The 24233-nt window shown below is 43.0% G+C and overlaps 1 protein-coding gene across 1 annotated transcript; it reads right to left on the bottom strand.

Moving 5' to 3' along the window:
* Positions 1 to 720: 720 nt before the first annotated feature.
* papola (poly(A) polymerase alpha) lies at positions 721 to 22475 on the bottom strand. The gene is made up of 20 exons (XM_045695571.1): positions 22244 to 22475; positions 20838 to 21008; positions 17840 to 17906; positions 17516 to 17597; positions 16693 to 16802; positions 16172 to 16225; positions 15930 to 16041; positions 15484 to 15573; positions 13065 to 13203; positions 12688 to 12760; positions 11792 to 11912; positions 11343 to 11427; positions 9024 to 9077; positions 8708 to 8827; positions 8529 to 8638; positions 8253 to 8374; positions 7788 to 8042; positions 3736 to 3948; positions 3458 to 3529; positions 721 to 3056 (listed from the first exon to the last, which is right to left on the bottom strand). Exons 1-20 carry the CDS (start codon positions 22249 to 22251, stop codon positions 2961 to 2963), a joined length of 2154 nt encoding a protein of 717 aa, XP_045551527.1. The 5' UTR covers positions 22252 to 22475; the 3' UTR covers positions 721 to 2960.
* Positions 22476 to 24233: the final 1758 nt, after the last annotated feature.

Here is a 24233-nt window from a genome sequence, read left to right as displayed (position 1 = left end):
GGAGTGATAATGATGATCTGGGAGTGAATAAGGTGGTGTGTGTATACCATAATATTATTCAAAAGAAGACAAGACCACCTGCTGAGCAAGGAGGAAGGCTGTTCCTAAGCAACAAGAAACTCTTGTAAGATCCGTATAACGTCTTGGGAAATTCGGACCGAATCAGGATGCAGACAGGAATAACAACAGACTACAGACACCTTTAACTAGGCCGAGTTATGAGCCTGCTCTCTGGGTAGCCAGTTTCCAGTCTTTTACATTTCCTTTGTGATATTTCAGAAACTATTGTCTGACTTGTGATTCTACTCTCTGGGTAGGAGTCTCTTCATCTACTAGGAGTTGAAACTTTTTCTACTTTATAATTTTCTCAGATTTTTAGGATTTCTTCTGTGATTTCACAGAAAAATTTTAACCACATTTTAAATAGTAATGAAAATGTCAAAACCACCAGCAATTATTCAAAAATGTGATGAAACATCTGATGTAAGCACTGCCAAAGTAATTTGAACCATCTCCTACGGCACCACGAGGCTCCTTCGGCACCACGACGATCCTTCGGCACAAATGAAAGAACGAAAACCGATGACTCGTTGACCCGTGGTGTTGGGAAGCCGCAGCGGGGGGTAAGAGTCCGATGTGGCGTTATGTCGCTGTTTTGGAAGTGCTCACTATTTTTGTTCGCGATGGTGGGGTACTTCGAACAAGAACATAAGACCAATGCATCTTTGCAACAACGTAGAGCTTTATTTTTGAGGGAAAAAAAGTACAATACCTCGTCCTTACAAACACACCTAAGAAAAAACTTTGAACTGAAAAAGAGCATTGTAAGAACGGGAAATAATGTTTCATCATTGAAGAAAATGATCTATTCATGTAGATTAACGCACCATAGGTTGACAGTGGTCTAAATTCAGATTCATCGTTAACATACGAGTCCCACACAATTAGCACAAAACAATCGAGACAAAAGCTACATTTTGTTAATACATCAACAAAATACTGACAAAGTGAAAATTCAGTACACATCGTTTTAAAACTTTTCAAAAAAACTGTGAATCAAAATAACTGTTGCGTCGTCCTCTAACAATACTATCAAGTTTTCAACCCGTTGACTATTCTTGCAAATTCCAATTATGTTATGACCTAGTAAATCAGAAATGAATAGCCAACAAAGAACATTGGTGCTCTTAACCTTCTGCGTGATGGTTGAGTAATTATATTTCTATTCAAAATCGCAACCACTTTATGCAACATTCAAATAATCCATCAATGCGAAAGCTCAAGTCTTTAATGTTCCACGCAAAAGAAAAAGCATTGTTTTTCATCATTTTAATGTTTTTGGTACACGACACTAACAGTTACTGTACAATGCATGTAAACATAGAATCGGAATGAATAGAATGGTCAGAGGTACTACGCCCGTTCTATTCATTCTAATTCTATGCATATATATATATAACTAAATGGTCTACTCAGACACCAGACCACTTCTCCACTCAATTTGCCAGCCATAGCACTCTACTACCATATTTTCCTGTAGCATTCATCTGATATAATCTGAACATTCCTGTAGAACTCAACTCTTAACTCCTTGTCATCTCTAGATTATAGACCTGTATCGCTATTGACTATCCTACCCTGTCCAAATATTGTACTAGAAATTGTGACTTCCTGTTATTATACTTATGATTAAAAAAAAATAAAAAAAAATGGTTTATTCTATTCTACCGAGACATTTACTTCATGTTCCTATTCTTATCTTTTATTTGTTCTTATTATTGTTGCATTGTCCAGAAGGAACCAGTTAGTATTTCGTCAGACGATGTTTTCCAGGTGTATCCTGTACATACGACTAATAAAACATGAAACTCTCCTGAAGAGACTAAGCTATTCTGTTCCCACAGAAGTTGTGAGCTTTTTTGGTCAAAGTTATTGTGTTGTGTATGTACTCAAACCTGAGCTAGTTCCTTTAGCAAGCGGTACTTAAACCTGAGCTAGTTCCTTTAGCAAGCGTTAGCTGCATGTGTCTGACTGTGTCCATGTCTTTTTGATGCATCCCAAACACGCTCATACCCTTTTCTATACATCTCCATACAACCCCAAGGCCACCTCACATCCCAACAGTTGACTGACTGACAGTGATTAGCTTGGGTGTCCCAAACGGCACCCTATTCCCTTTAGTGTACTACCTTTGACGCAGCCATAACCTGTCATCTGTTATACACTACAGTATATCACAACAGTAACAGGAAGACATCTAACACCACTGACCCAATCTTCATTTTCCGTTCTGCTCTTCTCTGTATTACTCAAAGTACGTTTTGACATCATACCAAGGTGCTTCACTCACGCACACACCGTAAACCACCGGGACAAAGAAATCCCAACATCATTAGTCAACAGAGCTTGTTCCGTCATCGTCTGTTCTCTGGACAACACAATGAGGAGAGAAGAAGAGAGAACCAATGAGCATCCACGTACACGCACAGAACACATGTCTGCTTGCACAGGAATGACGACATCTTTGTGCCACGTTGTTTATTCCTGGTAACCAGCAGCTCTGGAAGGAGTAGGATGAAGATGCCTCGACATGTTGATCTAGGGTCCGTTTTGTGTTTTACTAAGACTCAGCGGAAGGTGCGCTGATCCTAGATCTGTGTCTATGGGACAACTTCTACCCTTTAACCAGTAAGGTATAGGTTGGAAGCCACCTAGGAGAATTCAGCAGAGGAGCAACATCGCCCTCTTGTGGAGACAGTTGCAGCTACGTCCTGCATGTCAACTGACAATGTCCCTGGTTGAAAAGAGTGCCGTCTGTCTGTCTAGTCGCCTGTCTGTGTCTTTATCTGCAGCACTGTGGGCATTCCGTGGCAGACTGAGAATGTCTTAGGACATCCACAGTAGAGTTCAGGGTAGGGGGGGCCGGGGAGGCGAGTAGAGGCGTCTGTCTGTCCTCCCTCCTACCTGCTGAGGCGAAGCTTGATAGAGTTCTTCACCACTGGAATTGGGTTGGCTGGCAGGAGGGGCACGTCAGACAGGTCCGCACTGACCATTCGCTGAGGGAAGAGTAAGATAATGAAGTTGTAGTTTGGCTGCAAAACTAACAACAAACAGCCAACCCAATTCCACTCTACTGGAAATACAAACCATATAGAAAATGACCTGTACACTTTTCAGACAGGAATTATGAGTGAGTGAGTGAGTGAGTGAGTGAGTGAGTGAGTGAGTGAGTGAGTCAGAGAGAGTGAGTGAGTGAAACAGACAGAAACAGAGAGAGAGAGAGAAACAGAGAGAGAGAGAGAGAAACAGAGAGAGAGAGAGAGAAACAGAGAGAGAAAGAGAGAAACAGAGAGAGAGAGAGAGAGAGAGAAACAGAAAGAGAAGACAGAGAGAGAGAGAAGACAGAAAGAGAGAAGACAGAGAGGCAGACAGATAAATAGAAAGAGTGCATTGATACCTTAATATCTGCCTCCATCTTGACTTCCCCTTCAGAAGCAGGTATCTCCTCAGACATACTGTCCTCATTGACCTGGGAACAGCAGGACCCACAGAACAGTTTAACACAACTATCTAACCATGTTCATCTGACTCTTCTAAATCTAGCATTAATAAAAAAATATCTGCTTCTTATAATATCATCAACATGTAGCCAAACATATTCTGAAAATACAGAATACAACAATGATTATATTTATACATGATGATGTGACACTATGGATAAGCTTGTTAGGGTACCTGTGCCTCCACAGTGGTGCACTCCTCTCCCTCTCTAGCAGCTGCACCATCCTCTGATGTCCTAGTCTCTGGGACTGGGGAAGGGTCCTCCTCCTCCAGCATCTCCTGGCGAGAGGTCTGGGGGGCCGCTGGGGGGCCCATGGTGGGCAGAGGAGAGGGGGTCAGGCTTGTGGGGACTGTGTCTCCTGAAAGCTTTTTCTCACCGGCTGAATCCTACAAAGGAAGAGAAGTTTATCAGTTAAGAATATTGAGCAGATCAATAAATGGATCAGTGTTGGAGGGTAACGCGTTACGTATTCAGATGACTTTATATGAGTAACGGAGTTAAGTAACGGTTTACTTTTTAAATTGGGTCAATTATTACAGTTACTAGCGTGGTTACTTTCACAATCATATCTCGTTTCCTCATTTAGTTCTCATGCGAGCGTAGAAAAGCTGTTTAGGGAAACGCCATGACAGCTGCTGTCCAATAGAAATGTATAGAGGGTGCACTTCTGATCTTTGCCATTGATCGCTTCTGTGATCGCAAAGCCCACAGAGGACTACCCCGTCTAGTGGGAGGTGTCTCCTCTATACATCTCCATGGGTCTGTGTAGGTGCGGTCTATAACCAGAACTTGAATGAATGTTTTTTGGGGGGGAACATATGTTTGTCTCGCAGTGTACCTGGCTAATTCAGCAGCACAGGAAAGCAGTGCCACAGAGGAGGATGAACTAGTGATCAAACCAGAGATAGTCGTTTTTTTATTTAACCTGTTCAGGATAGGGGGAAGTATTTTCACGGCCGGATAAAAAACGTACCCGATTTAATCTGGTTATTACTCCTGCCCAGAAACTAGAATATGCATATAATTGTTTGATTTGGATAGAAAACACCCTAAAGTTTCTAAAACTGTTTGAATGGTGTCTGTGAGTATAACAGAACTCATATGGCAGGCCAAAACCTGAGAAGATTCTAAACAGGAAGTGCCCTCTCTGACCATTTCTTGGCCTTCTATAGCCTCTTTATCGAAAACAGAGGATCTCTGCTGTAACGTGACATTTTCTAAGACTCCCATAGGCTCTCAGAAGGCGCCAGAACGGGGAATGATGACTCTGCAGTCCCTGGGCGAAAAACAGTAGCGCATTTGGATAGTGGTCGATCTGAGAACAATGAAACGGGCGCTCGCATGCACGTGAAGAGTCCATTTTACATTTTCAGTCTTTGAACGAAAACGACGTCTCCCGGTCAGAATATTATCGCTATTTTACGAGAAAAATTGCATAAAAATTGATTTAAAACAGCGTTTGACATGCTTCGAAGTACGGTAATGGAATATTTTGAATTTTTTTGTCAGGATACGCGCCGGCGCGTCACCCTTCGGATAGTGTCTTGAACGCAAGAACAAAACGCCGCTATTTGGATATAACTATGGATTATTTGGAACCAAAACAACATTGGGTGTAAACTAGAAGTCCTGGGAGTGCATTCTGAAGAAGAACAGCAAAGGTAATCCAATTTTTCTTATAGTAAATCTGAGTTTGGTGAGTGCCAAACTTGGTGGGTGTCAAAATAGCTAGCCATGATGGCCGGGCTATCTACCCAGAATATTGCAAAATGTGCTTTCACCGAAAAGCTATTTTAAAAATCGGACATAGCGATTGCATAAAGGAGTTCTGTATCTATAATTCTTAAAATAATTGTTATGTTTTTTGTGAACGTTTATCGTAATTTAGTAAATTCACCGGAAGTTTCGGTGGGTATGCTAGTTCTGAACGTCACATGCTAATGTAAAAAGCTGTTTTTTGATATAAATATGAACTTGATTGAACAAAACATGCATGTATTGTATAACATAATGTCCTAGGAGTGTCATCTGATGAAGATCATCAAAGGTTAGTGCTGCATTTAGCTGTGGTTTTGGTTTTTGTGACATTATATGCTAGCTTGAAAAATGGGTGTGTGATTATTTCTGGCTGGGTACTCTCCTGACAATCTAATGTTTTGCTTTCGTTGTAAAGCCTTTTTGAAATCGGACAATGTGGTTAGATAAAGGAGAGTCTTGTCTTTAAAATGGTGTAAAATAGTCATATGTTTGAAAAATTGAAGTTTGGGGATTTTTGAGGTATTTGTAATTCGCGCCACGCCCTATCATTGGATATTGGAGCGGTGTTCTAGATGTAAGAGGTTAACCTTTATTTAACTAGGCAAGTCAGTTACCAACAAATTCTTATTTACAATGACGGCCTACCGGGGGAACAGTGGGTTAACTGCCTTGTTCAGGGGCAAAACGACATATTTTTACCTTGTCAGCTCTGGGATTTCATCTAGCAACCTTTAGGTTACTGGTCCAACGCTCTAACCACTAGGCTACCTGCCGCCTAGTAAGTAGACTATCTTTGGTAGCTCGTCCTTGCTCCTCCTGACAGTCAAACAAACAGATTTCTTTAATGAAGGTAACGGAAGGTAATATATAGTGTTACTTTCGTTGAAAAAAAAAAGTTTTATCCCAACACCGCCCACTATGCCAGAAATAAGTGACAGATCTGTAGACAGAAGAGAGGTGTCCTTAACCTGTTGGGGCTAGGGGGCAGTATTTGCACGGCCGGATAAAAAACGTACCCGATTTAAACTGGTTACTACTCTTGCCCAGAAACAGGAATATGCATATAATTAGTAGATTTGGTTAGAAAACACCCTAAAGTTTCTAAAACTGTTTGAATGGTGTCTGTGAGTATAACAGAACTCATATGGCAGGCCAAAACCTGAGAAGATTCCATACAGGAAGTGCCCTGTCTGGCAATTTGTTCTCCTTCTGTGGCATCTCTATCAAAAATACAGCATCTCTGCTGTAACGTGACATATTCTAAGGATTCCATTGGCTCTCAGAAGGCGCCAGAAAGTGGAATGACGTCTCTGCAGTCTCTGGGCGAAAAACAGCAGGAGTTTTTGTGAGTGATCAGGCAGGGAACAATGACACTGGAGATGCGCGTCCATGAGACGACTCCATGTTTTTCTTTCAGTCTTTGAATGAATACAACATCGCCCGGTTAAAATATTATCGCTATTTTACGAGAAAAATAGCATAAAAATTTATTTTAAACAGCGTTTGACATGCTTCGAAGTACGGTAATGGAATATTTTGAAATATTTTGTCACGAAATGCGCTCGCGCGTCACCCTTCGAATACTGACCTGAACGCACGAACAAAACGGAGCTATTTGAATATAACTATGGATTATTTGGAACCAAAACAACATTTGTTGTTGAAGTAGAAGTCCTGGGAGTGCATTCTGACGAAGAACAGCAAAGGTAGTCCAATTTTTCTTATAGTAAATCTGAGTTTGGTGAGGGCCAAACTTGGTGGGTGTCAAATTAGCTAGCCGTGATGGCCGGGCTATCTACTCGGAATATTGCAAAATGTGCTTTCGCCGAAAAGCTATTTTAAAATCTGACACTGTGATTGCAAAGGAGTTCTGTATCTATAATTTTTTAAATAATTGTTATGTATTTTGTGAACGTTAATCGTGAGTAATTTAGTAAATTCACCAGAAGTTTGCGGTGGGTATGCTAGTTCTGAACATCACATGCTAATGTAAAAAGCAGTTTTTTTATATAAATATGAACTTGATTGAACAAAACATGCATGTATTGTATAACATAATGTCCTAGGAGTGTCATCTGATGAAGATCATCAAAGGTTAGTGCTGCATTTAGCTGTGGTTTTGGTTTTTGTGACATTTATGCTTGCTTTGAAAATGGCTGTGTGATTATTTTTGGCAGGGTACTCTCCTGACATAATCTAATGTTTTGCTTTCGCTGTAAAGCCTTTTTGAAATCGGACAATGTGGTTAGATTAACGAGAGTCTTGTCTTTAAAATGGTGTAAAATAGTCATATGTTTGAGAAATTGAAGTTATAGCATTTATGAGGTATTTGTATTTCGCGCCACGCGATTCCACTGGCTGTTGAATAGGTGGGACGCAAGCGTATACAGTTTACAATATTATCTGTAAACTCCTGGCTACACAATGAAAAGGGAATTTCTCTACTGGGACAATAAAGATTGAATACCTCAGCATCTGATTTGAACCTCTTCCTCTCTTCCTGCATAGGGGAGCCAGGTCTCTTCACAGCTGGGGCCTCAGGCTGGCTGGCTGCAGCCGCGATGGGACTTGGAGGGGGACCTAGTGGGCCACACTTCACTGGGGTCGACGTGGGCACAGTGGCTGGCACGGCCGTGGGGGACGGCACTGACATACTGTTGTCACTGTCCAGCGAAAGGTCCAGACTACTGTCATTCATCTGACGAAGCCCCTCTGTCGAGTGCTGGAGGACAGAACAAAATGACACTGGTTACAACTCAATACCGCAAGCAAGCAATCCAGTCAGCTAAGAGACTGTGTGAAAAGCAGAATATAAAAACACTATAAATGAGTGTTACACCTCTATAGATGCTGCAGATGCACATACAAACGTTAACAAGGAGCAGACTAACTAATGAAATGACATGTAGCCTCAGTAGGAAGGCTGTCGTACCTTCCTGCGTTTGGGCATGACCAGGTTGGGCAGTAGCTGGTGAAGTTGTCTCCTCTTCACATGCATGGCCTGGATCTTCATGTCCGCCTCAAACATCTTGCTGTTCATCGCCTGCCGGTACACTGCAGGAAGCATTTAGAAAATATAAAATCACTTTTTAATATAACATTAGCACGCTAGTTTGTGTCAAATAATAGAACTAGATACAAATGCAGAAAACATGACAAATGTCGTTTTCAAATTCTACATCCTGAGTTGAATGAGGTGATTTTATACCTGTGTCAGTAAAGGACTGGATGTCAATGGTCAGGTCAACGTTGAGGTTCTCTGATGCCTCCATCTTCTTAAAGATGACTCCTATCACCCACATGGTGCTGACCTCCTCTCTGGAAAAGACAAGACAGGTGAGAAATAGTCCATTAAGAGCTTACTACAACCTTGCATAATATACTCACTTCTCCCTGCTTTCCTTGGGTCCAGGGAAGGACTGGGGGTTGACATGGGCCAGCGTTATGAACTCATTCTTCTCCAGGTTTCCTACTAAGATCCTGATCTTAGACTCAACCAGACCGACCCTGCCAGGACAGAGAAAAACAGCACTTTTCCTAATGTATTCCCCGACAGTAGGCGAATAAAGGCTTTAAAGAGTAACATTGAAATTGACTCAAATGTAATACACCATGTCTCCACCCTCATTCATTCAGTCAGTATTATAATCTCATCCAAAGGTTTTTCCAGCCCCCCCCCCCCCCACCCACAGTCAGTACTCACCACTCCAAGTGCTGCTTCTCAGTGGGGGCGCTTGCTAGCAACACAATATAATGCCTTGGAACATAAGAGAAAGAACATTACCATTACACCCTAAAGACAGCAGCCAGGCAACGAACCCAGGCTAGGAGAGCCCCAGGCTAGGAGAGCCCCAGGCTAGGAGAGCAGAGCCCCAGGCAGAGAGGCCCGGACCAGATCACCCAGTCCTCGCCACCACCGTACAGCAGGTCATGGAAATAGTTTTCTTTATAAACACACTTCTATCAAACTAAAACAGCCAAAAACTACAAATAATTACCAACGTCTGTGTTAAAAGGCAAACTACATTGTCCTAAACTGAACATGCAGTCGTCTTTTACACAAACATGTCACAGTAACAGTTAAACGCTCCATAGCAAATCCAACTAGCCAGAGAAAACCAATCACTCTACCAAGACAATTCATTCACCAAACCCTCTTCACGTCAACTGAGAACGAACCTAATTTAGTGTAAAATATATCTTCCACAATATTCAAGTGTACTGAGAGTCACTATTATTACACTAACTGTACAAAAGTATTCACTTACATTTCTTGTCTGCCTACATGTACAATCTCCATGCAGTTATCGCAGTAGCACCAAGCATACTGTATGCTCTGCCTTGCACCTGTTGAAAACCACACTACCTCACTGTTAGTCCAATCACTGGAGCTTGTTCTGATCATTTCCCATGAGGTTAGAATATTACAAATAGGATTACATTGCCAAGCAGATGAATGGAAAGGATAGATATTTCATTTTCAGGCCACGTTGAAAATAAAAGGTCTGAGCCCAGGACAAATGATTGATTTATTCAAACAACAACAGTACAGAGAAAGCAGTGCAGTAATCAGCAGGGTGCCAGCCAGATCAGCAGGATGGTCTGATTCTGAAATATGTTCATCTAACCTGGATAACAATCAAAACATACTAACATCTGTCTCCTCTAATGCACCGGTCCAATCCACAGGCTGGATATATACTGTCTCCTCTAAAGCTGCAGTCCAATCCACAGGCTGGATATATACCCTCTCCTCTAACTCTGCAGTCCAATCCATAGGCTGGATTTATTTTAAAATCACTTTAATTGTATCCATTTTTTCAGGCTCTCCAGTGCTGTCAAATGACTGTCCAGAATGTGCTGGTGCATTTTGTCCTTTCCTCTGTCAGCAACCCAGAGGATGAGAAGAGGTGCTTAAGCCAGGGTGTGCTTAAGGCAATACATCAACATGTTCTGATACTTCTCTGTCAAAAGAAAGGGTTACTGGATCAAACTGATTTCCCAAAAGACTTGAGGGGATTTGATTTCAAATAGAGAGACTCAGGAATAGAAGATTTTGGTAAATGAAAGGGGATTGGAACACAAGTCAATCTAGAACACTTAAGGAGGGGACTGGGCAGCAAAAAGATCAGCATTCTGAAAATAGGTCTACATGTTGATCGGGGCTGCAAAAGGAGGAAAGTCCCCTCTTCCAAGGACAAGGCCTCTTCAGTAACATAATTGTTGCCACTGTCCAAGGCTAGCATCATGCTCTTGCATATTACTGATAAACCAATTAACAAAATGATCTTTTCATTTTTACCTTTTCCCCCCCCCACTTCAGATTTCAACATTCAAGTACATTTTCAAGATTGAGCACAACTGATAAGTGAAAAGGGATGTGGTACCCACATGTATAGAATGAAGATCCAATTACTTAAATCTTGTATTCTTCACATGGCTTCCTGCTAATGTTGTGCTACAATTTACGGATTTGTCATGATCAAAACTTGATAAGAAGAAAAAAAAAAAATCTACAAAATGAAGACTAACAAGAAATACATAGTGCAAATGTTTAACTAAAGCATTTTATTTGGGAAGTAGATGTACAGTATAATAAGAAAACCTTACAGCTGAAGTACCTACCTTTAGTAAGATATTAAAATATACAAACATCAAATATTGAGCTGTGCTTACATTAGAGAAGCACAGTCTGTAGGTAATAGCAGTGACTATACTGGGCTTCAGGGTCTGCATAACATTCACATTGGATTTGTTTTTACGATCATCGTTTTGGGAATCAGAGGGTGCTTAGGGCAGAATAAAGCATATTTTGAGTCTAAGCCTGAAGTGTTTATTTAATAATACAAATAAATCAACTGAATGAGTGGATTACATATACAGAGAGGAACAAGAGAACTTCACATTTACTGAAAAAGGTGCGAGTGAGGTGGTTGGTGTATTTTGAAAATCGAAATCTTTATTGAAATAGTTGGTTTGTCTCACCATGCGTGTCCCACAGGATAAGCTGCTTAATACATACTTGTATTTCTGAAAGAAGTTTGGTGCTTCAAATAGCTTGGACCACTCTGCTTTACTCTGCAAAATTTCATCTGTGATGGACAGACCTGTAGAGGGAAGGAAAAGGTGTTTACCAAAACGGAAGGAGAACCAAAGGAAACACTACAGATGAGCCATCGTATCCAAGGCTACAATGAAGTAAGAGGTTAGGAACCCCTTGAGAAGACACCCGACGAGGCTGAATTTACTCGAGATTGGAATAAACAATTTACATTTGATGTAACTTCCCTTTCTGACATCAATGGATAATGTATGTGAATGTTTGAGTATGTTTCTTGCTCAAGTCTCTTAAAATTAGGACTCTGGCCTGAAGGGTGTTGTATTAAGAGCATCCAGTTTCAGAGAGACTACACCTAAGAGTGGATGCAAAAGTCTGTGTTTGAAGTTAGAATTTGAGACGGCTTTACGGACCCTGTTTGAACTCGTCCACCATGACAGCACGTGTAGAAGCAGAGACGTTGTAGGTGGAGTTCTGCTGGGGGTAGGCTGGTGTGATGATGGGCATCAGGTGGTACCGGTCACTGGGGGTCACCTGGAACAGCAGTTAGGACACTCAGAGCCAATCAAAACCCTCCACTACATGCAGAAGGGGTCACTTGGTACGATAGAACTCTGAGAATGTGTGTGACTACCTTGATATTAGTGTTATGAAGCATCTAACGCAGGTGAATCAACTGTGTTTGTACCGGAACAGATGAAAGAAGTGGGACTGATGTTACAGGGGAAAAAACCCTGGCCCTAGACTTTAAATGGTTAACACCATGGGATATGTCCTGGAGGAACAGGGTTTTATAACTACCTGTTTTTATTGTATTTTCCTTAACTTGGCAGCTCTGCTAGTAAAATGCTTGAGGTAGTTAAGTTCATGACAGTCCTTGATGTATCAGTGTTGCTCAGGAGCGGACTAGTATCAGTATGAACACGTGTAGTAGTTATGATCAACATTACCCCGGGGTCGAGACTGGCAGGTTTAACATTATGATCAACATTACCCCGGGGTCCCAGACTGGCAGGTTTAACATTATGATCAACATTACCCCGGGGTCCCAGACTGGCAGGTTTAACATTATGATCAACATTACCCCGGGGTCCCAGACTGGCAGGTTTAACATTATGATCAACATTACCCCGGGGTCCCAGACTGGCAGGTTTAACATTATGATCAACATTACCCCGGGGTCCCAGACTGGCAGGTTTAACATTATGATCAACATTACCCCGGGGTCCCAGACTGGCAGGTTTAACATTATGATCAACATTACCCCGGGGTCCCAGACTGGCAGGTTTAACATTATGATCAACATTACCCTGGGGTCCCAGACTGGTAGGTTCAGGTTGCAGTCCTCTGGCTGCTTCAGGAGAACAGGGTTGGGCCATTCCCTGCATAAAACTCAAGTTTAGTGTGACGATACAGACCAGGTAATACCAGTAGGTCAGTCACCCCTTTAGACATCATCTTGTTTCACTATGTTCCTAAGGAAAACTGCAGCAATAGAGCTGCCACAAGCACCAAGGAGTGAGAAAATGTGAGGACAACGTAGAAAGGATGTTCTAACAGAATCTCAGTTCATAAACACTTCACACTAAAGAGAAACAAAGAAATCTCCCTCAAAAAAGACAGAACAACTAAACGGCCATGAGAAACAGGTCACAGAGTACATCCGAATGGAGAGAGACTGCTTACCATTTGGAGAAGACGAGGAAGAACTTGTGTACGAGGGTGGAGGCCACAGCGTTGGGGTAGAGCTGGCAGGTCCTGGCTACCAGCATGGCCCAGGACACACCACCCAGGAAGCCCAGGATGTTACTGTAGATGTTATGACCTGGAAGAGGACGTGTATAGCACTGTAGATGTTATGACCTGGAAGAGGACGTGTCCAGCCCTGTAGATGTTATGACCTGGGGGAGGACGTGTCCAGCCCTGTAGATGTTATGACCTGGAGGAGGACGTGTCCAGCCCTGTAGATGTTATGACCTGGAAGAGGACGTGTACAGCCCTGTAGATGTTATGACCTGGAAGAGGACGTGTACAGCCCTGTAGATGTTATGACCTGGGGTAGGACGTGTCCAGCACTGTAGATGTTATGACCTGGGGTAGGACGTGTCCAGCACTGTAGATGTTATGACCTGGGGGAGGACGTGTCCAGCACTGTAGATGTTATGACCTGGAAGAGGACGTGTCCAGCCCTGTAGATGTTATGACCTGGAAGAGGACGTGTATAGCACTGTAGATGTTATGACCTGGAAGAGGACGTGTCCAGCACTGTAGATGTTATGACCTGGAAGAGGACGTGTCCAGCACTGTAGATGTTATGACCTGGAAGAGGACGTGTCCAGCCCTGTAGATGTTATGACTTGGAAGAGGACGTGTATAGCACTGTAGATGTTATGACCTGGAAGAGGACGTGTATAGCACTGTAGATGTTATGACCTGGAAGAGGACGTGTATAGCACTGTAGATGTTATGACCTGGAAGAGGACGTGTCTAGCACTGTAGATGTTATGACCTGGAAGAGGACGTGTCCAGCACTGTAGATGTTATGACCTGGAAGAGGACGTGTCCAGCACTGTAGATGTTATGACCTGGGAGAGGACGTGTATAGCACTGTAGATGTTATGACCTGGAAGAGGACGTGTCCAGCACTGTAGATGTTATGACCTGGAACAGGACGTGTATAGCACTGTAGATGTTATGACCTGGAAGAGGACGTGTCCAGCACTGTAGATGTTATGGCCTGGAAGAGGACGTGTCCAGCACTGTAGATGTTATGACCTGGAAGAGGACGTGTATAGCACTGTAGATGTTATGACCTGGAAGAGGACGTGTATAGCACTGTAGATGTTATGACCTGGAAGAGGACGTGTCCAGCACTGTAGATGTTATGACCTGGAAGAGGACGTGTATAGCACTGTAGATGTTATGACCTGGAAGAGGACGTGTCCAGCACTGTAGATGTTATGACCTGGAAGAGGACGTGGATAGCACTGTAGATGTTATGACCTGGAAGAGGACGTGTATAGCACTGTAGATGTTATGACCTGGAAGAGGACGTGTATAGCACTGTAGATGTTATGACCTGGAAGAGGACGTGTATAGCACTGTAGATGTTATGACCTGGAAGAGGACGTGTCCAGCACTGTAGATGTTATGACCTGGAAGAGGACGTGTATAGCACTGTAGATGTTATGACCTGGAAGAGGACGTGTATAGCACTGTAGATGTTATGACCTGGAAGAGGACGTGTCCAGCACTGTAGATGGCTGTAGACTGTAGATTAGCTATGTTGTTGTTGCCCTACATGCCAGTCGGCAGGATAGAGGTGAGTGAGTCGTAGATACATTTTCTGGTAAAGTATACCAGTAGATTCACACGTGATGGTAATTGAGCCATTTGGTCCAGGTGAGAGAAACAAAGACCTAATAAGGGCATTATGTCAATGACCACAAGGCACCAGTGTAATTTTGCTGATTTTGTCATTTAAAAAGGCAATTCCTTGATGGTTCTGCCTTGCCTCCCAATAAACTTGGAAATGCTTATTCCATATAGCTTACATCTATCTAGTTTCTAAAGATCAAAGGGTTGGGGGGGGGGGGGGGTCTGGGGATGTTTTTGGATTGGGCTTAGTTATGCACCTGACCTATCATACAAGCCAGTGAGTGACTCCGCGGCAGGTGTTCCCACAAGACAAAACATGATTGGACAGTTGGTTGCCAGGCAGCGTATGCAAGCCAAACAAATTCACTATGGCCAAGAGGGACGTGGTCTGTCCTGTGTAAAAATGCCATGACTCAGTTTATTTTAGAGGCTAATCCTGTTTAGGGAATAGGACCTGAAGGCTGTCAGTTTGGGCAAAGCTTGTTGACATGCCATTAGTTGATTGTTTGTGTGAAGAGGACAAGGTGAGAATGAGATAATCCCACCTGCCTAGCCAGAACAGTGTTACACAACAAGATGTACAAACTGATATAGTACAGGGACCGACTCAAAACACACAAGTACAGACACGCTTACAGGAGATGCCGACTCAACAGTTGTTTCCACCAAGGCAAATGATTGTATTCCTATGCTTGACACTACACAACACCATACAGATCCAACTCACGTTTAGCCCACAGCTTGATGGTCCTCAGTGTCAGTCTGAAGTTCTCAATGTTGGGCACAAGATGGAGGATTTCATCTGTAACTCTACAACCTGAAAACAGAAAACTTCCAAGTCATTATCACTCACAATAGAGACAGAGAGGGGGGCAACATAGACAATGCAGATTACTTGAAATCTACAACACAGCGGATGCTTTCAACTAAGTGTAGGTAGGGTCAGAGGTGAACCAACAACCAATTGTTAGGCCTTGTGTTTTTAACATGGATCTGATATCAACAACAGTGAAGTGGAGAAACCATGCAGCAGATGATTTTATCCAAAGCGACATCCATTTTACCATGTGACCCCAGCGATAATCGCACCAACACTGTTGACGACAGCTGCACCCTTTTACCAACAGAACCACATCAGGACCAGAGCTCAGGAGATATAAAGAGCTGTGTTACCATTAAGACTCCTTATGCAGCGGATGTCAAGGTTCTTCAGCAACCCGTCATCTCGGAGGTCCAGATTCTCTGGGATGGTTTGCAACGCTAACCGGGCAAACAGGATATCAATCTAGAAATACACAAAACTCATGGGCATTTAAAAAAACAGCAAATCTCAATTCATATTTGATGACTTGAACCAACTTCACATTTAGGCCTATAATGAAATTATAAACAATAAATACTTTCAAATGTCATACCTCAATGCTGTCGAAAGACAGCTTTATCACAGGGACAAACGCCTCCTCAACAGCCTGGGAAAAAGAGAAAAGAGTTGACGAACAGTCTGCACCTCGTTAACTTTCGGGTTCACATCTTCCCCTCCTAGTCTACCAACACCATGGAAGAATCGCAATTACATTACCTTAATTCCTCATGTCCTCTTCTGGCCTCCTTCTCAAAACCCATTGGATAAGAAGGTCAGAGGGGCGGGGCCTCTTACCTTCTCATCAAATAGCATTTGTCACATGCACAGAATACCGTGAAATGCTTACTTACAAGCCCTTAACCAACAATGCAGTTGAAGAAATAGAGTTAAGAAAATATTTAATAAACTAAAAAATAAAGAGTAACAATAGAATAACGAGGCTATATATAGGGGGTACCGGTACCGAGTCAATGTGCAGGGGTAGAAGTTCATCGAGGTAAAAATGGGTTTTGAGAAGAGGAAAGAAGACCCAAGGAATGAAGGCAATGTAATTGAGATAGTCCAGATACCTACCCTCAAATCTTTGACCTCCTCCTGCTCCTTCAGCTTGTCCAGGAACGAGGAGAAGAAGTCTGTTCTCTCCACATGCCGAGGAGCCACACACAGGGCATCAATGTCAGCACCTACACAAGGACAGGGACAAGACATAACAATTCATTTAATAAAGTTCATTTTGATGGTAAGAAGCTTTGTTTACCTTTTTTACCTGTGCGGTATGCCCAGGCTGTGTATAATAAGTATATTATATAGCGTATTATATAGTATATTATAGTGTATTATATAGTATATTATTTGGTATATTATACAGTGCTATTCGAAGAGAATCTCAAAGGAACTTTAAAAACCAAACAGGAGAAAATGTTTTGAAAACAAAAACTACTGTTGCTATTGGACAAGTCCTCCTAAGATAAGAGGACAACATCAGGCTGACCGTACAATAGGCTGACCGTACAATAGGCTGACCGTACAATAGGCTGACCGTACAATAGTTCAGTGTGGACTCCTAACCTGTAGGACCCAAATGTGTTAACCACAACTCAATAACCTGTATCCCTCCTAGAGACGACATAATTACCTTTAGTGTGGACTCCTAACCTGTAGGACCCAAATGTGTTAACCACAACTCAATAACCTGTATCCCTCCTAAAGACGACATAATTACCTTTAGTGTGGACTCCTAACCTGTAGGACCCAAATGTGTTAACCACAACTCAATAACCTGTATCCCTCCTAAAGACGACATAATTACCTTTAGTGTGGACTCCTAACCTGTAGGACCCAAATGTGTTAACCACAACTCAATAACCTGTATCCCTCCTAAAGACGACATAATTACCTTTAGTGTGGACTCCTAACCTGTAGGACCCAAATGTGAAGATCTTCCCTCCAACCGTTTCTATCACTGAGGCAGGCAGATTCTAGGAGGACAAAAAAACAAAAAACTGTACATTCAAATCATTATAACCTGCTGCATCGTGGTAGGCAACACTGTCTTGTTGTTGTAATATCATCCATGTCCCAAATGGCACCCTATTCCAGTCATAGTGCAAAACCCTGGTCAAAAGTAGTACACTAAAAAGGGAACATTTTGGACAAAGCCATTGATCACCAGACCCCTGCTGTAGCAGAGAACCGTCAGGAGGAGGAAGTAAAAGCCTACCTTTGTCTCACTGACGTCACGGATCCATTCCTTCACCAGTGTGTTCAGTTTTCCCAACACGTGTATTCTATGGAAAACGAGGCACGATTTAGAGGAAGTCTTTGGTATTTTCAGATAAAAAAAAAAAAATCATAACTAAACAAGTATAGCACTTTATAACCACAAATACAGTCTACCTAGTACTGACTGAAACACCAACCTAAGAATGTTTTTATTTTACATTTATTTAAATATTTAACTAGGCAAGTCAGTTAAGAACAAATTCTTATTTTCAATGACGGCCTACCGGGGAACAGTGGGTTTAACTACCTTGTTCAGGGGCAGAATGACATATTTTTACCTTGTCAGCTCAGGGATTCGATCTTGCAACCTTTCGGTTACTAGTCCAACGCTCTAACCACTAGGCTACCTGCCACCCCATCAGCCAAGAATAGTTGGCTAATGTACTGGCAAGATATTGGATCAAGTGATTATTCTCCTCATCCTACCACCACCCCTAATAGGCCTCATCCTACCACCATCACTACTTCTCCTAATAGGCCTCATCCTACCACCACCTCTCCTAATCTTCCTCATTCTACCACCACCACTACTTCTCCTAATCTTCCTCATCCTACCACCACCACTACTTCTTCTCCTAATCTGCCTCATCCTACCACCACCACCACTACTTCTCCTAATCTGCCTCATCCTACCACCACCACTAGTTCTCCTAATCTGCCTCATCCTACCACCACCACTACTACTTCTCCTAATCTGCCTCATCCTACCACCACCACTACTACTTCTCCTAATCTGCCTCATCCTACCACCACCACTACTACTTCTCCTAATCTGCCTCATCCTACCACCACCACTACTACTGCTCCTAATCTGCCTCATCCTACCACCACCACTACTTCTCCTAATCTGCCTCATCCTACCACCACCACCACTACTTCTCCTAATCTGCCTCATCCTACCACCACCACTACTATCTCCTAATCTGCCTCATCCTACCACCACCACTACTACTTCTCCTAATCTGCCTCATCCTACCACCACCACCACTACTTCTCCTAATCTGCCTCATCCTACCACCACCACCACTACTACTTCTCCTAATCTGCCTCATCCTACCACCACCACCACTACTACTTCTCCTAATCTGCCTCATCCTACCACCACCACTACTACTTCTCCTAATCTGCCTCATCCTACCACCACCACTACTACTTCTCCTAATCTGCCTCATCCTACCACCACCACTACTACTTCTCCTAATCTGCCTCATCCTACCACCACCACTACTACTACTTCTCCTAATCTGCCTCATCCTACCACCACCACTACTACTACTTCTCCTAATCTGCCTCATCCTACCACCACCACTACTACTACTTCTCCTAATCTGCCTCATCCTACCACCACCACTACTACTACTTCTCCTAATCTGCCTCATCCTACCACCACCACTACTACTTCTCCTAATCTGCCTCATCCTACCACCACCACTACTACTCCTCCTAATCTGCCTCATCCTACCACCACCACTACTTCTCCTCCTAATCTGCCTCATCCTACCACCACCACTACTTCTCCTCCTAATCTGCCTCATCCTACCACCACCACTACTTCTCCTAATCTGCCTCATCCTACCACCACCACTACTTCTCCTAATCTGCCTCATCCTACCACCACCACTACTTCTCCTAATCTGCCTCATCCTACCACCACCACTACTTCTCCTAATCTGCCTCATCCTACCACCACCACTACTTCTCCTAATCTGCCTCATCCTACCACCACCACTACTTCTCCTAATCTGCCTCATCCTACCACCACCACTACTCCTCCTAATAGCCCTCATCCTACCACCCCTTCTCCTCCTAATAGCCCTCATCCTACCACCACCTCTCCTAATCTTCCTCATTCTACCACCACCACTACTACTTCTCCTAATCTGCCTCATCCTACCACTATTTCTCCTAATCTGCCTCATCCTACCACCACCACTACTACTTCTCCTAATCTGCCTCATCCTACCACCACTTCTCCTAATAGCCCTCATCCTACCACCACCACTCCTAATCTGCCTCATCCTACCACCACCACTACTACTACTTCTCCTAATCTGCCTCATCCTACCACTACTTCTCCTAATCTGCCTCATCCTACCACCACTTCTCCTAATAGCCCTCATCCTACCACCACTTCTCCTAATAGCCCTCATCCTACCACCACTTCTCCTAATAGCCCTCATCCTACCACCACCACTCCTAATCTGCCTCATCCTACCACCACCACCACTTCTCCTAATCTGCCTCATCCTACCACCACCACTACTTCTCCTAACCTGCCTCATCCTACCACCCCTTCTCCTCCTAATAGGCCTCATCCTACCACCCCTTCTCCTCCTAATAGGCCTCATCCTACCACCCCTTCTCCTCCTAATAGGCCTCATCCTACCACCCCTTCTCCTCCTAATAGACCTCATCCTACCACCCCTTCTCCTAATAGCCCTCATCCTACCACCACTTCTCCTAATAGCCCTCATCCTACCACCACTTCTCCTAATAGCCCTCATCCTACCACCACTTCTCCTAATAGCCCTCATCCTACCACCACTTCTCCTAATAGCCCTCATCCTACCACTACTTCTCCTAATAGCCCTCATCCTACCACTTCTCCTCCTAATAGCCCTCATCCTACCACAACCACCCCTAATAGCCCTCATCCTACCACCACCACTACTTCTAATAGCCCTCATCCTACCACCACCACTACTTCTAATAGCCCTCATCCTACCACCACCACTACTTCTAATAGCCCTCATCCTACCACCACCACTACTTCTAATAGCCCTCATCCTACCACTACTTCTCCTAATAGCCCTCATCCTACCACCACCACCCCTAATAGGCTTCACCCTACTCCAACCACCACCCCTAATAGGCCTTGATGAAACTTGTGTCCATTCTAACATGACAATTTAGCCAACTAGTGACAACCATCCTACCTGCGCTGTAGTTCCAGCTCCTCTTCAAATACCCCATATGGTTTCAGGGCCTCAGTCAGCCTGTGTGTGAGGACCAGGTCAGCCTCCTTGGCTTGGGCCAGGCTGATAGGAGACGTGATCCCATAGTGCTTGGGTGTCTCCCGACCCAACAACACCTGGTTAGTAGACGGACTGAAAACAGGACAGACGTGGTTGTGATCAGAATAAGAAGACTTTATAGCCATGCAACAAATGTTACTAGGAATTTCTCTTGGTGTTGTCCAAAGAAACGCATTAACAAATAAAGGATTTGAATATCAATAAAAATATACCTGATAACCCGTACAGAAAGTGTTCCATGGTATCAAAAAGCACATAGTGAGCGTGCTTTTAGCTTATTTCTACACCGATTTACATAGCTACATTGCTTGCTGTGGTTTATTTGGATGTGTTAGAAGGTATACGTCTAAAATGTTGGTCTTTGGGTAAAAACATGTATGTCTATTCTCATGCCTCATACGTTATAGTCAAATGTCTTTTGACTGTGTTTGGGTGTAAAGCACCAATAAGGAAATCATGAATATCTATCTATATCGCAGTTTCATGTTGACATGACATTGCAATGGCGAAAAGATTATGTTTTACATGTCTTATTGTGTCCCATTACAATGCACAACAAAAGTAGGAACTCAAGACTCCCAAAAACGTGATTTGTCCTTCGCAATTATGATGGCATCAGCTATAGGTTCGTGTCAGAGACGGCAACAAAACAAAAAACACGATGTAACTTAAGTAGTCTACCTGAAGAATATGATCATGTTTAGTTTGAGAAAATGATTATAAAACTAGTAACGTTACATCTTACAGACAACATGAAATATTGCAAATGTTCCGTCACGTACACTGATGACTATTTAACTAAGTTAACTACTTCTGCGGATATTCATTTACACTTCAACAACATGGACACTAGTAAACACACGTAGTTAGCAGTCAATTGTGATTTGGTAACTAGTTGGGTACTACGTGTGATCACAAAATAGCTACATTTACTGCTGTGCCGAATTGCGGCGTGCTAGCGAAAATAACTAACGTTAGCTAGCGTTGTTATGCTAACTAGCTAACGTTAACATTACTAAACTACAAAATGTAGCTAACTAGCTTGATACCGTTTGGCAACTGTTCAATACCTCTTTAAAACATTTCTAGACTCGACTGTCAGACCTAAGTAACGTTAGCTTAACCAATACTCAAAAACAACGTGTTCCATCTTGTTTCAATGCCATTTCTCGCTACACAACCTACTAGCTCTTCTTTCTTTCTTTCTTTTTTTGTGCAAACATGGACTGGCAACCTCGCATCGGTTAGGCCCAATCAACCCCCTGTCCAAACACACTCAGTGCATTCTGTCCAAGAGAGATACTTACAAGGGCATTGTAACAACCTCCAGCAAATCCACTCAGCCCCCACCAAAATTCCCTTCTCATACTCGTTTTTTCTTTTTTCATCAAACTTAGCTAGCTAGCCAGCGATGTTATTTATTTCACCCGGCAACCAAGCAGTGGAACTTGTCCCTTTTGTTTCCGCTGAACATGGCGTGTGCAGCTGTTCTGTCACCGCAAAACCCCCGCAACCTTCACGGGGCGGGTGTGTTGTGTGGACGTCATGACGTAAAACACACTTTTACTTTATCACATGGGAACTGTAGTCCTTTAAATGACAGCGCCCTTCTTTATTTATTTTAATTACTTTAAAAAATATATATATTCGAATATGATTGTTGATTTCTACCGCCTGTATTCAATCGAGAGCTATGTCATGTCATGAATATGCATAGCCATCTCCAGACTTTTTTTTTTTTTTCTCTCAAAGTTGCTTGGATGTCATGAATCCTACTTATATCAGTACACTCGTGTAACAACTTATGCATTACACAACTTATAGTCAATTAAATAAGCGTCACGTAGCAAATAAGCCATTCATGTTTTTTTTAACAAATTCGACACGCTCTATTGGACTTCCATTCAAAAACTCCTTGCTTGATGGGCAAAACAACGAAAAAGCGCCACATGTTGGAGGGAGACAGATTTTCCGCCGAGTTGGGCCTCTCTTCCACTTCGGTCAAAGTGGCCAAAAGTGAATTTTAGCATGGTCACGCTCGAATGGCACAGATATAAAGATGAATCGTCTATCTATATCGCTACAGTTCCACCTCTGCAGAAGGACAGGGGAATTTCTCGTTTCAACAAAAGTCTGGCCAAATCAACCCCTAGACCAGGGTTCTATTTGGTTTGGTCCCGCAAGTATTCTGAGCAGTCCAAAAAAAACTAAATATATTTTTCATTTATTTATTGTTGGACATAAAAGGAAATCAGCTTTTTTAATTTTGGCCTGCTGACTGCAGGAATGTCCACCAGAGCTCTTGCAAGAGAATTTGATGTAAAGGTTTCTACCATAAGCTACCTCGAACTTCATTTTAGAGAACTTGACAACCGCAGACCACATGTATGGCATTGTGTGAGCAAGCGGTTTGCTGATGTGAACAGAGTGCCCCATTGTGGCGGAGGGGTTATGGTAGGGGCAGGCATAAACTACAGACAACAAACACAATTTGTATTTGATCAATGGCAATCTGAATGCACAGAGATACCATGACGAGATCCTGTGGCCCATTGTCGTCCCATTCATCCACCGCCATTACCTCATGTTTCAGCATGATAATGCACGGCCCCATGTCGCAAGGATCTGTACACAATTCCTGGAAGCTGAAAATGTCCCAGTTCTTCCATGGCCTGCATACTCACCCATTGAGCATGTTTTTGATGCTCTGGATCATTGTGTACGACAGCGTGTTCCAGTTCCCGCCAATATCCAGCAACTTCGCACAGCAATTGAAGAGGAGTGGAAAAACATTCCACAGGCCACAATCAACAGCCTGATCAACTCTATGCGAAAGAGATGTGTCACACTGCATGAGGCAAATGGTGGTCACACCAGATACTGACTGGTTTTCTGATCCACACCCCTACTTTTTTTTTAAGGTACACTATAGATAAAAAAGTATGTGGATTCAGCTATTTCAGCCACACCCATTGCTGACAGCTGTATAAAATCGAGCACACCGCCATGCAATCTCCATAGAAAAACATTTTCAGTAGAATGGCTTTAGTGAGGAGCTCAGTGACTTTCAACGTGGCACTGTCATAGGACGCCACCTTTCCAACAAGTCAGTTCGTCAAATTTCTGCCCTGCTAGAGCTGTCAACTGTTAGTGCTGTTATTGTGAAGCGGAATCGTCTAGTAGCAACAACGGCTCAGCTGCAAAGTGATAGGCCAAACAAGCTCACAGAACGGAACTGCCAAGTGCTGAAGCACGTAGCACAAAAACATTGTCTGTCCTCAGTTGCAACACTCACTA

This window comes from Salmo salar, chromosome ssa15 (assembly GCF_905237065.1).
Source record: "Salmo salar chromosome ssa15, Ssal_v3.1, whole genome shotgun sequence".
Classification (NCBI taxonomy): domain Eukaryota; kingdom Metazoa; phylum Chordata; class Actinopteri; order Salmoniformes; family Salmonidae; genus Salmo; species Salmo salar.
The sequence above is the reverse complement of the archived record's forward strand: the minus strand, read 5'-3'. Positions and strand labels throughout refer to the sequence as shown.

What these genes read in the sequence shown, in the direction of transcription:
- papola (XM_045695571.1), bottom strand. An exon ending in GTTAGGAGTCCACACTAAAG is followed by an intron (nt 16,803 to 17,515) that starts GTAATTATGTCG and finishes GTCCTTGTGTAG; the next exon opens with GTGCTGACATTGATGCCCTG. An exon ending in GCACCACTGTGGAGGCACAG is followed by an intron (nt 3,530 to 3,735) that starts GTACCCTAACAA and finishes TGCTGTTCCCAG; the next exon opens with GTCAATGAGGACAGTATGTC.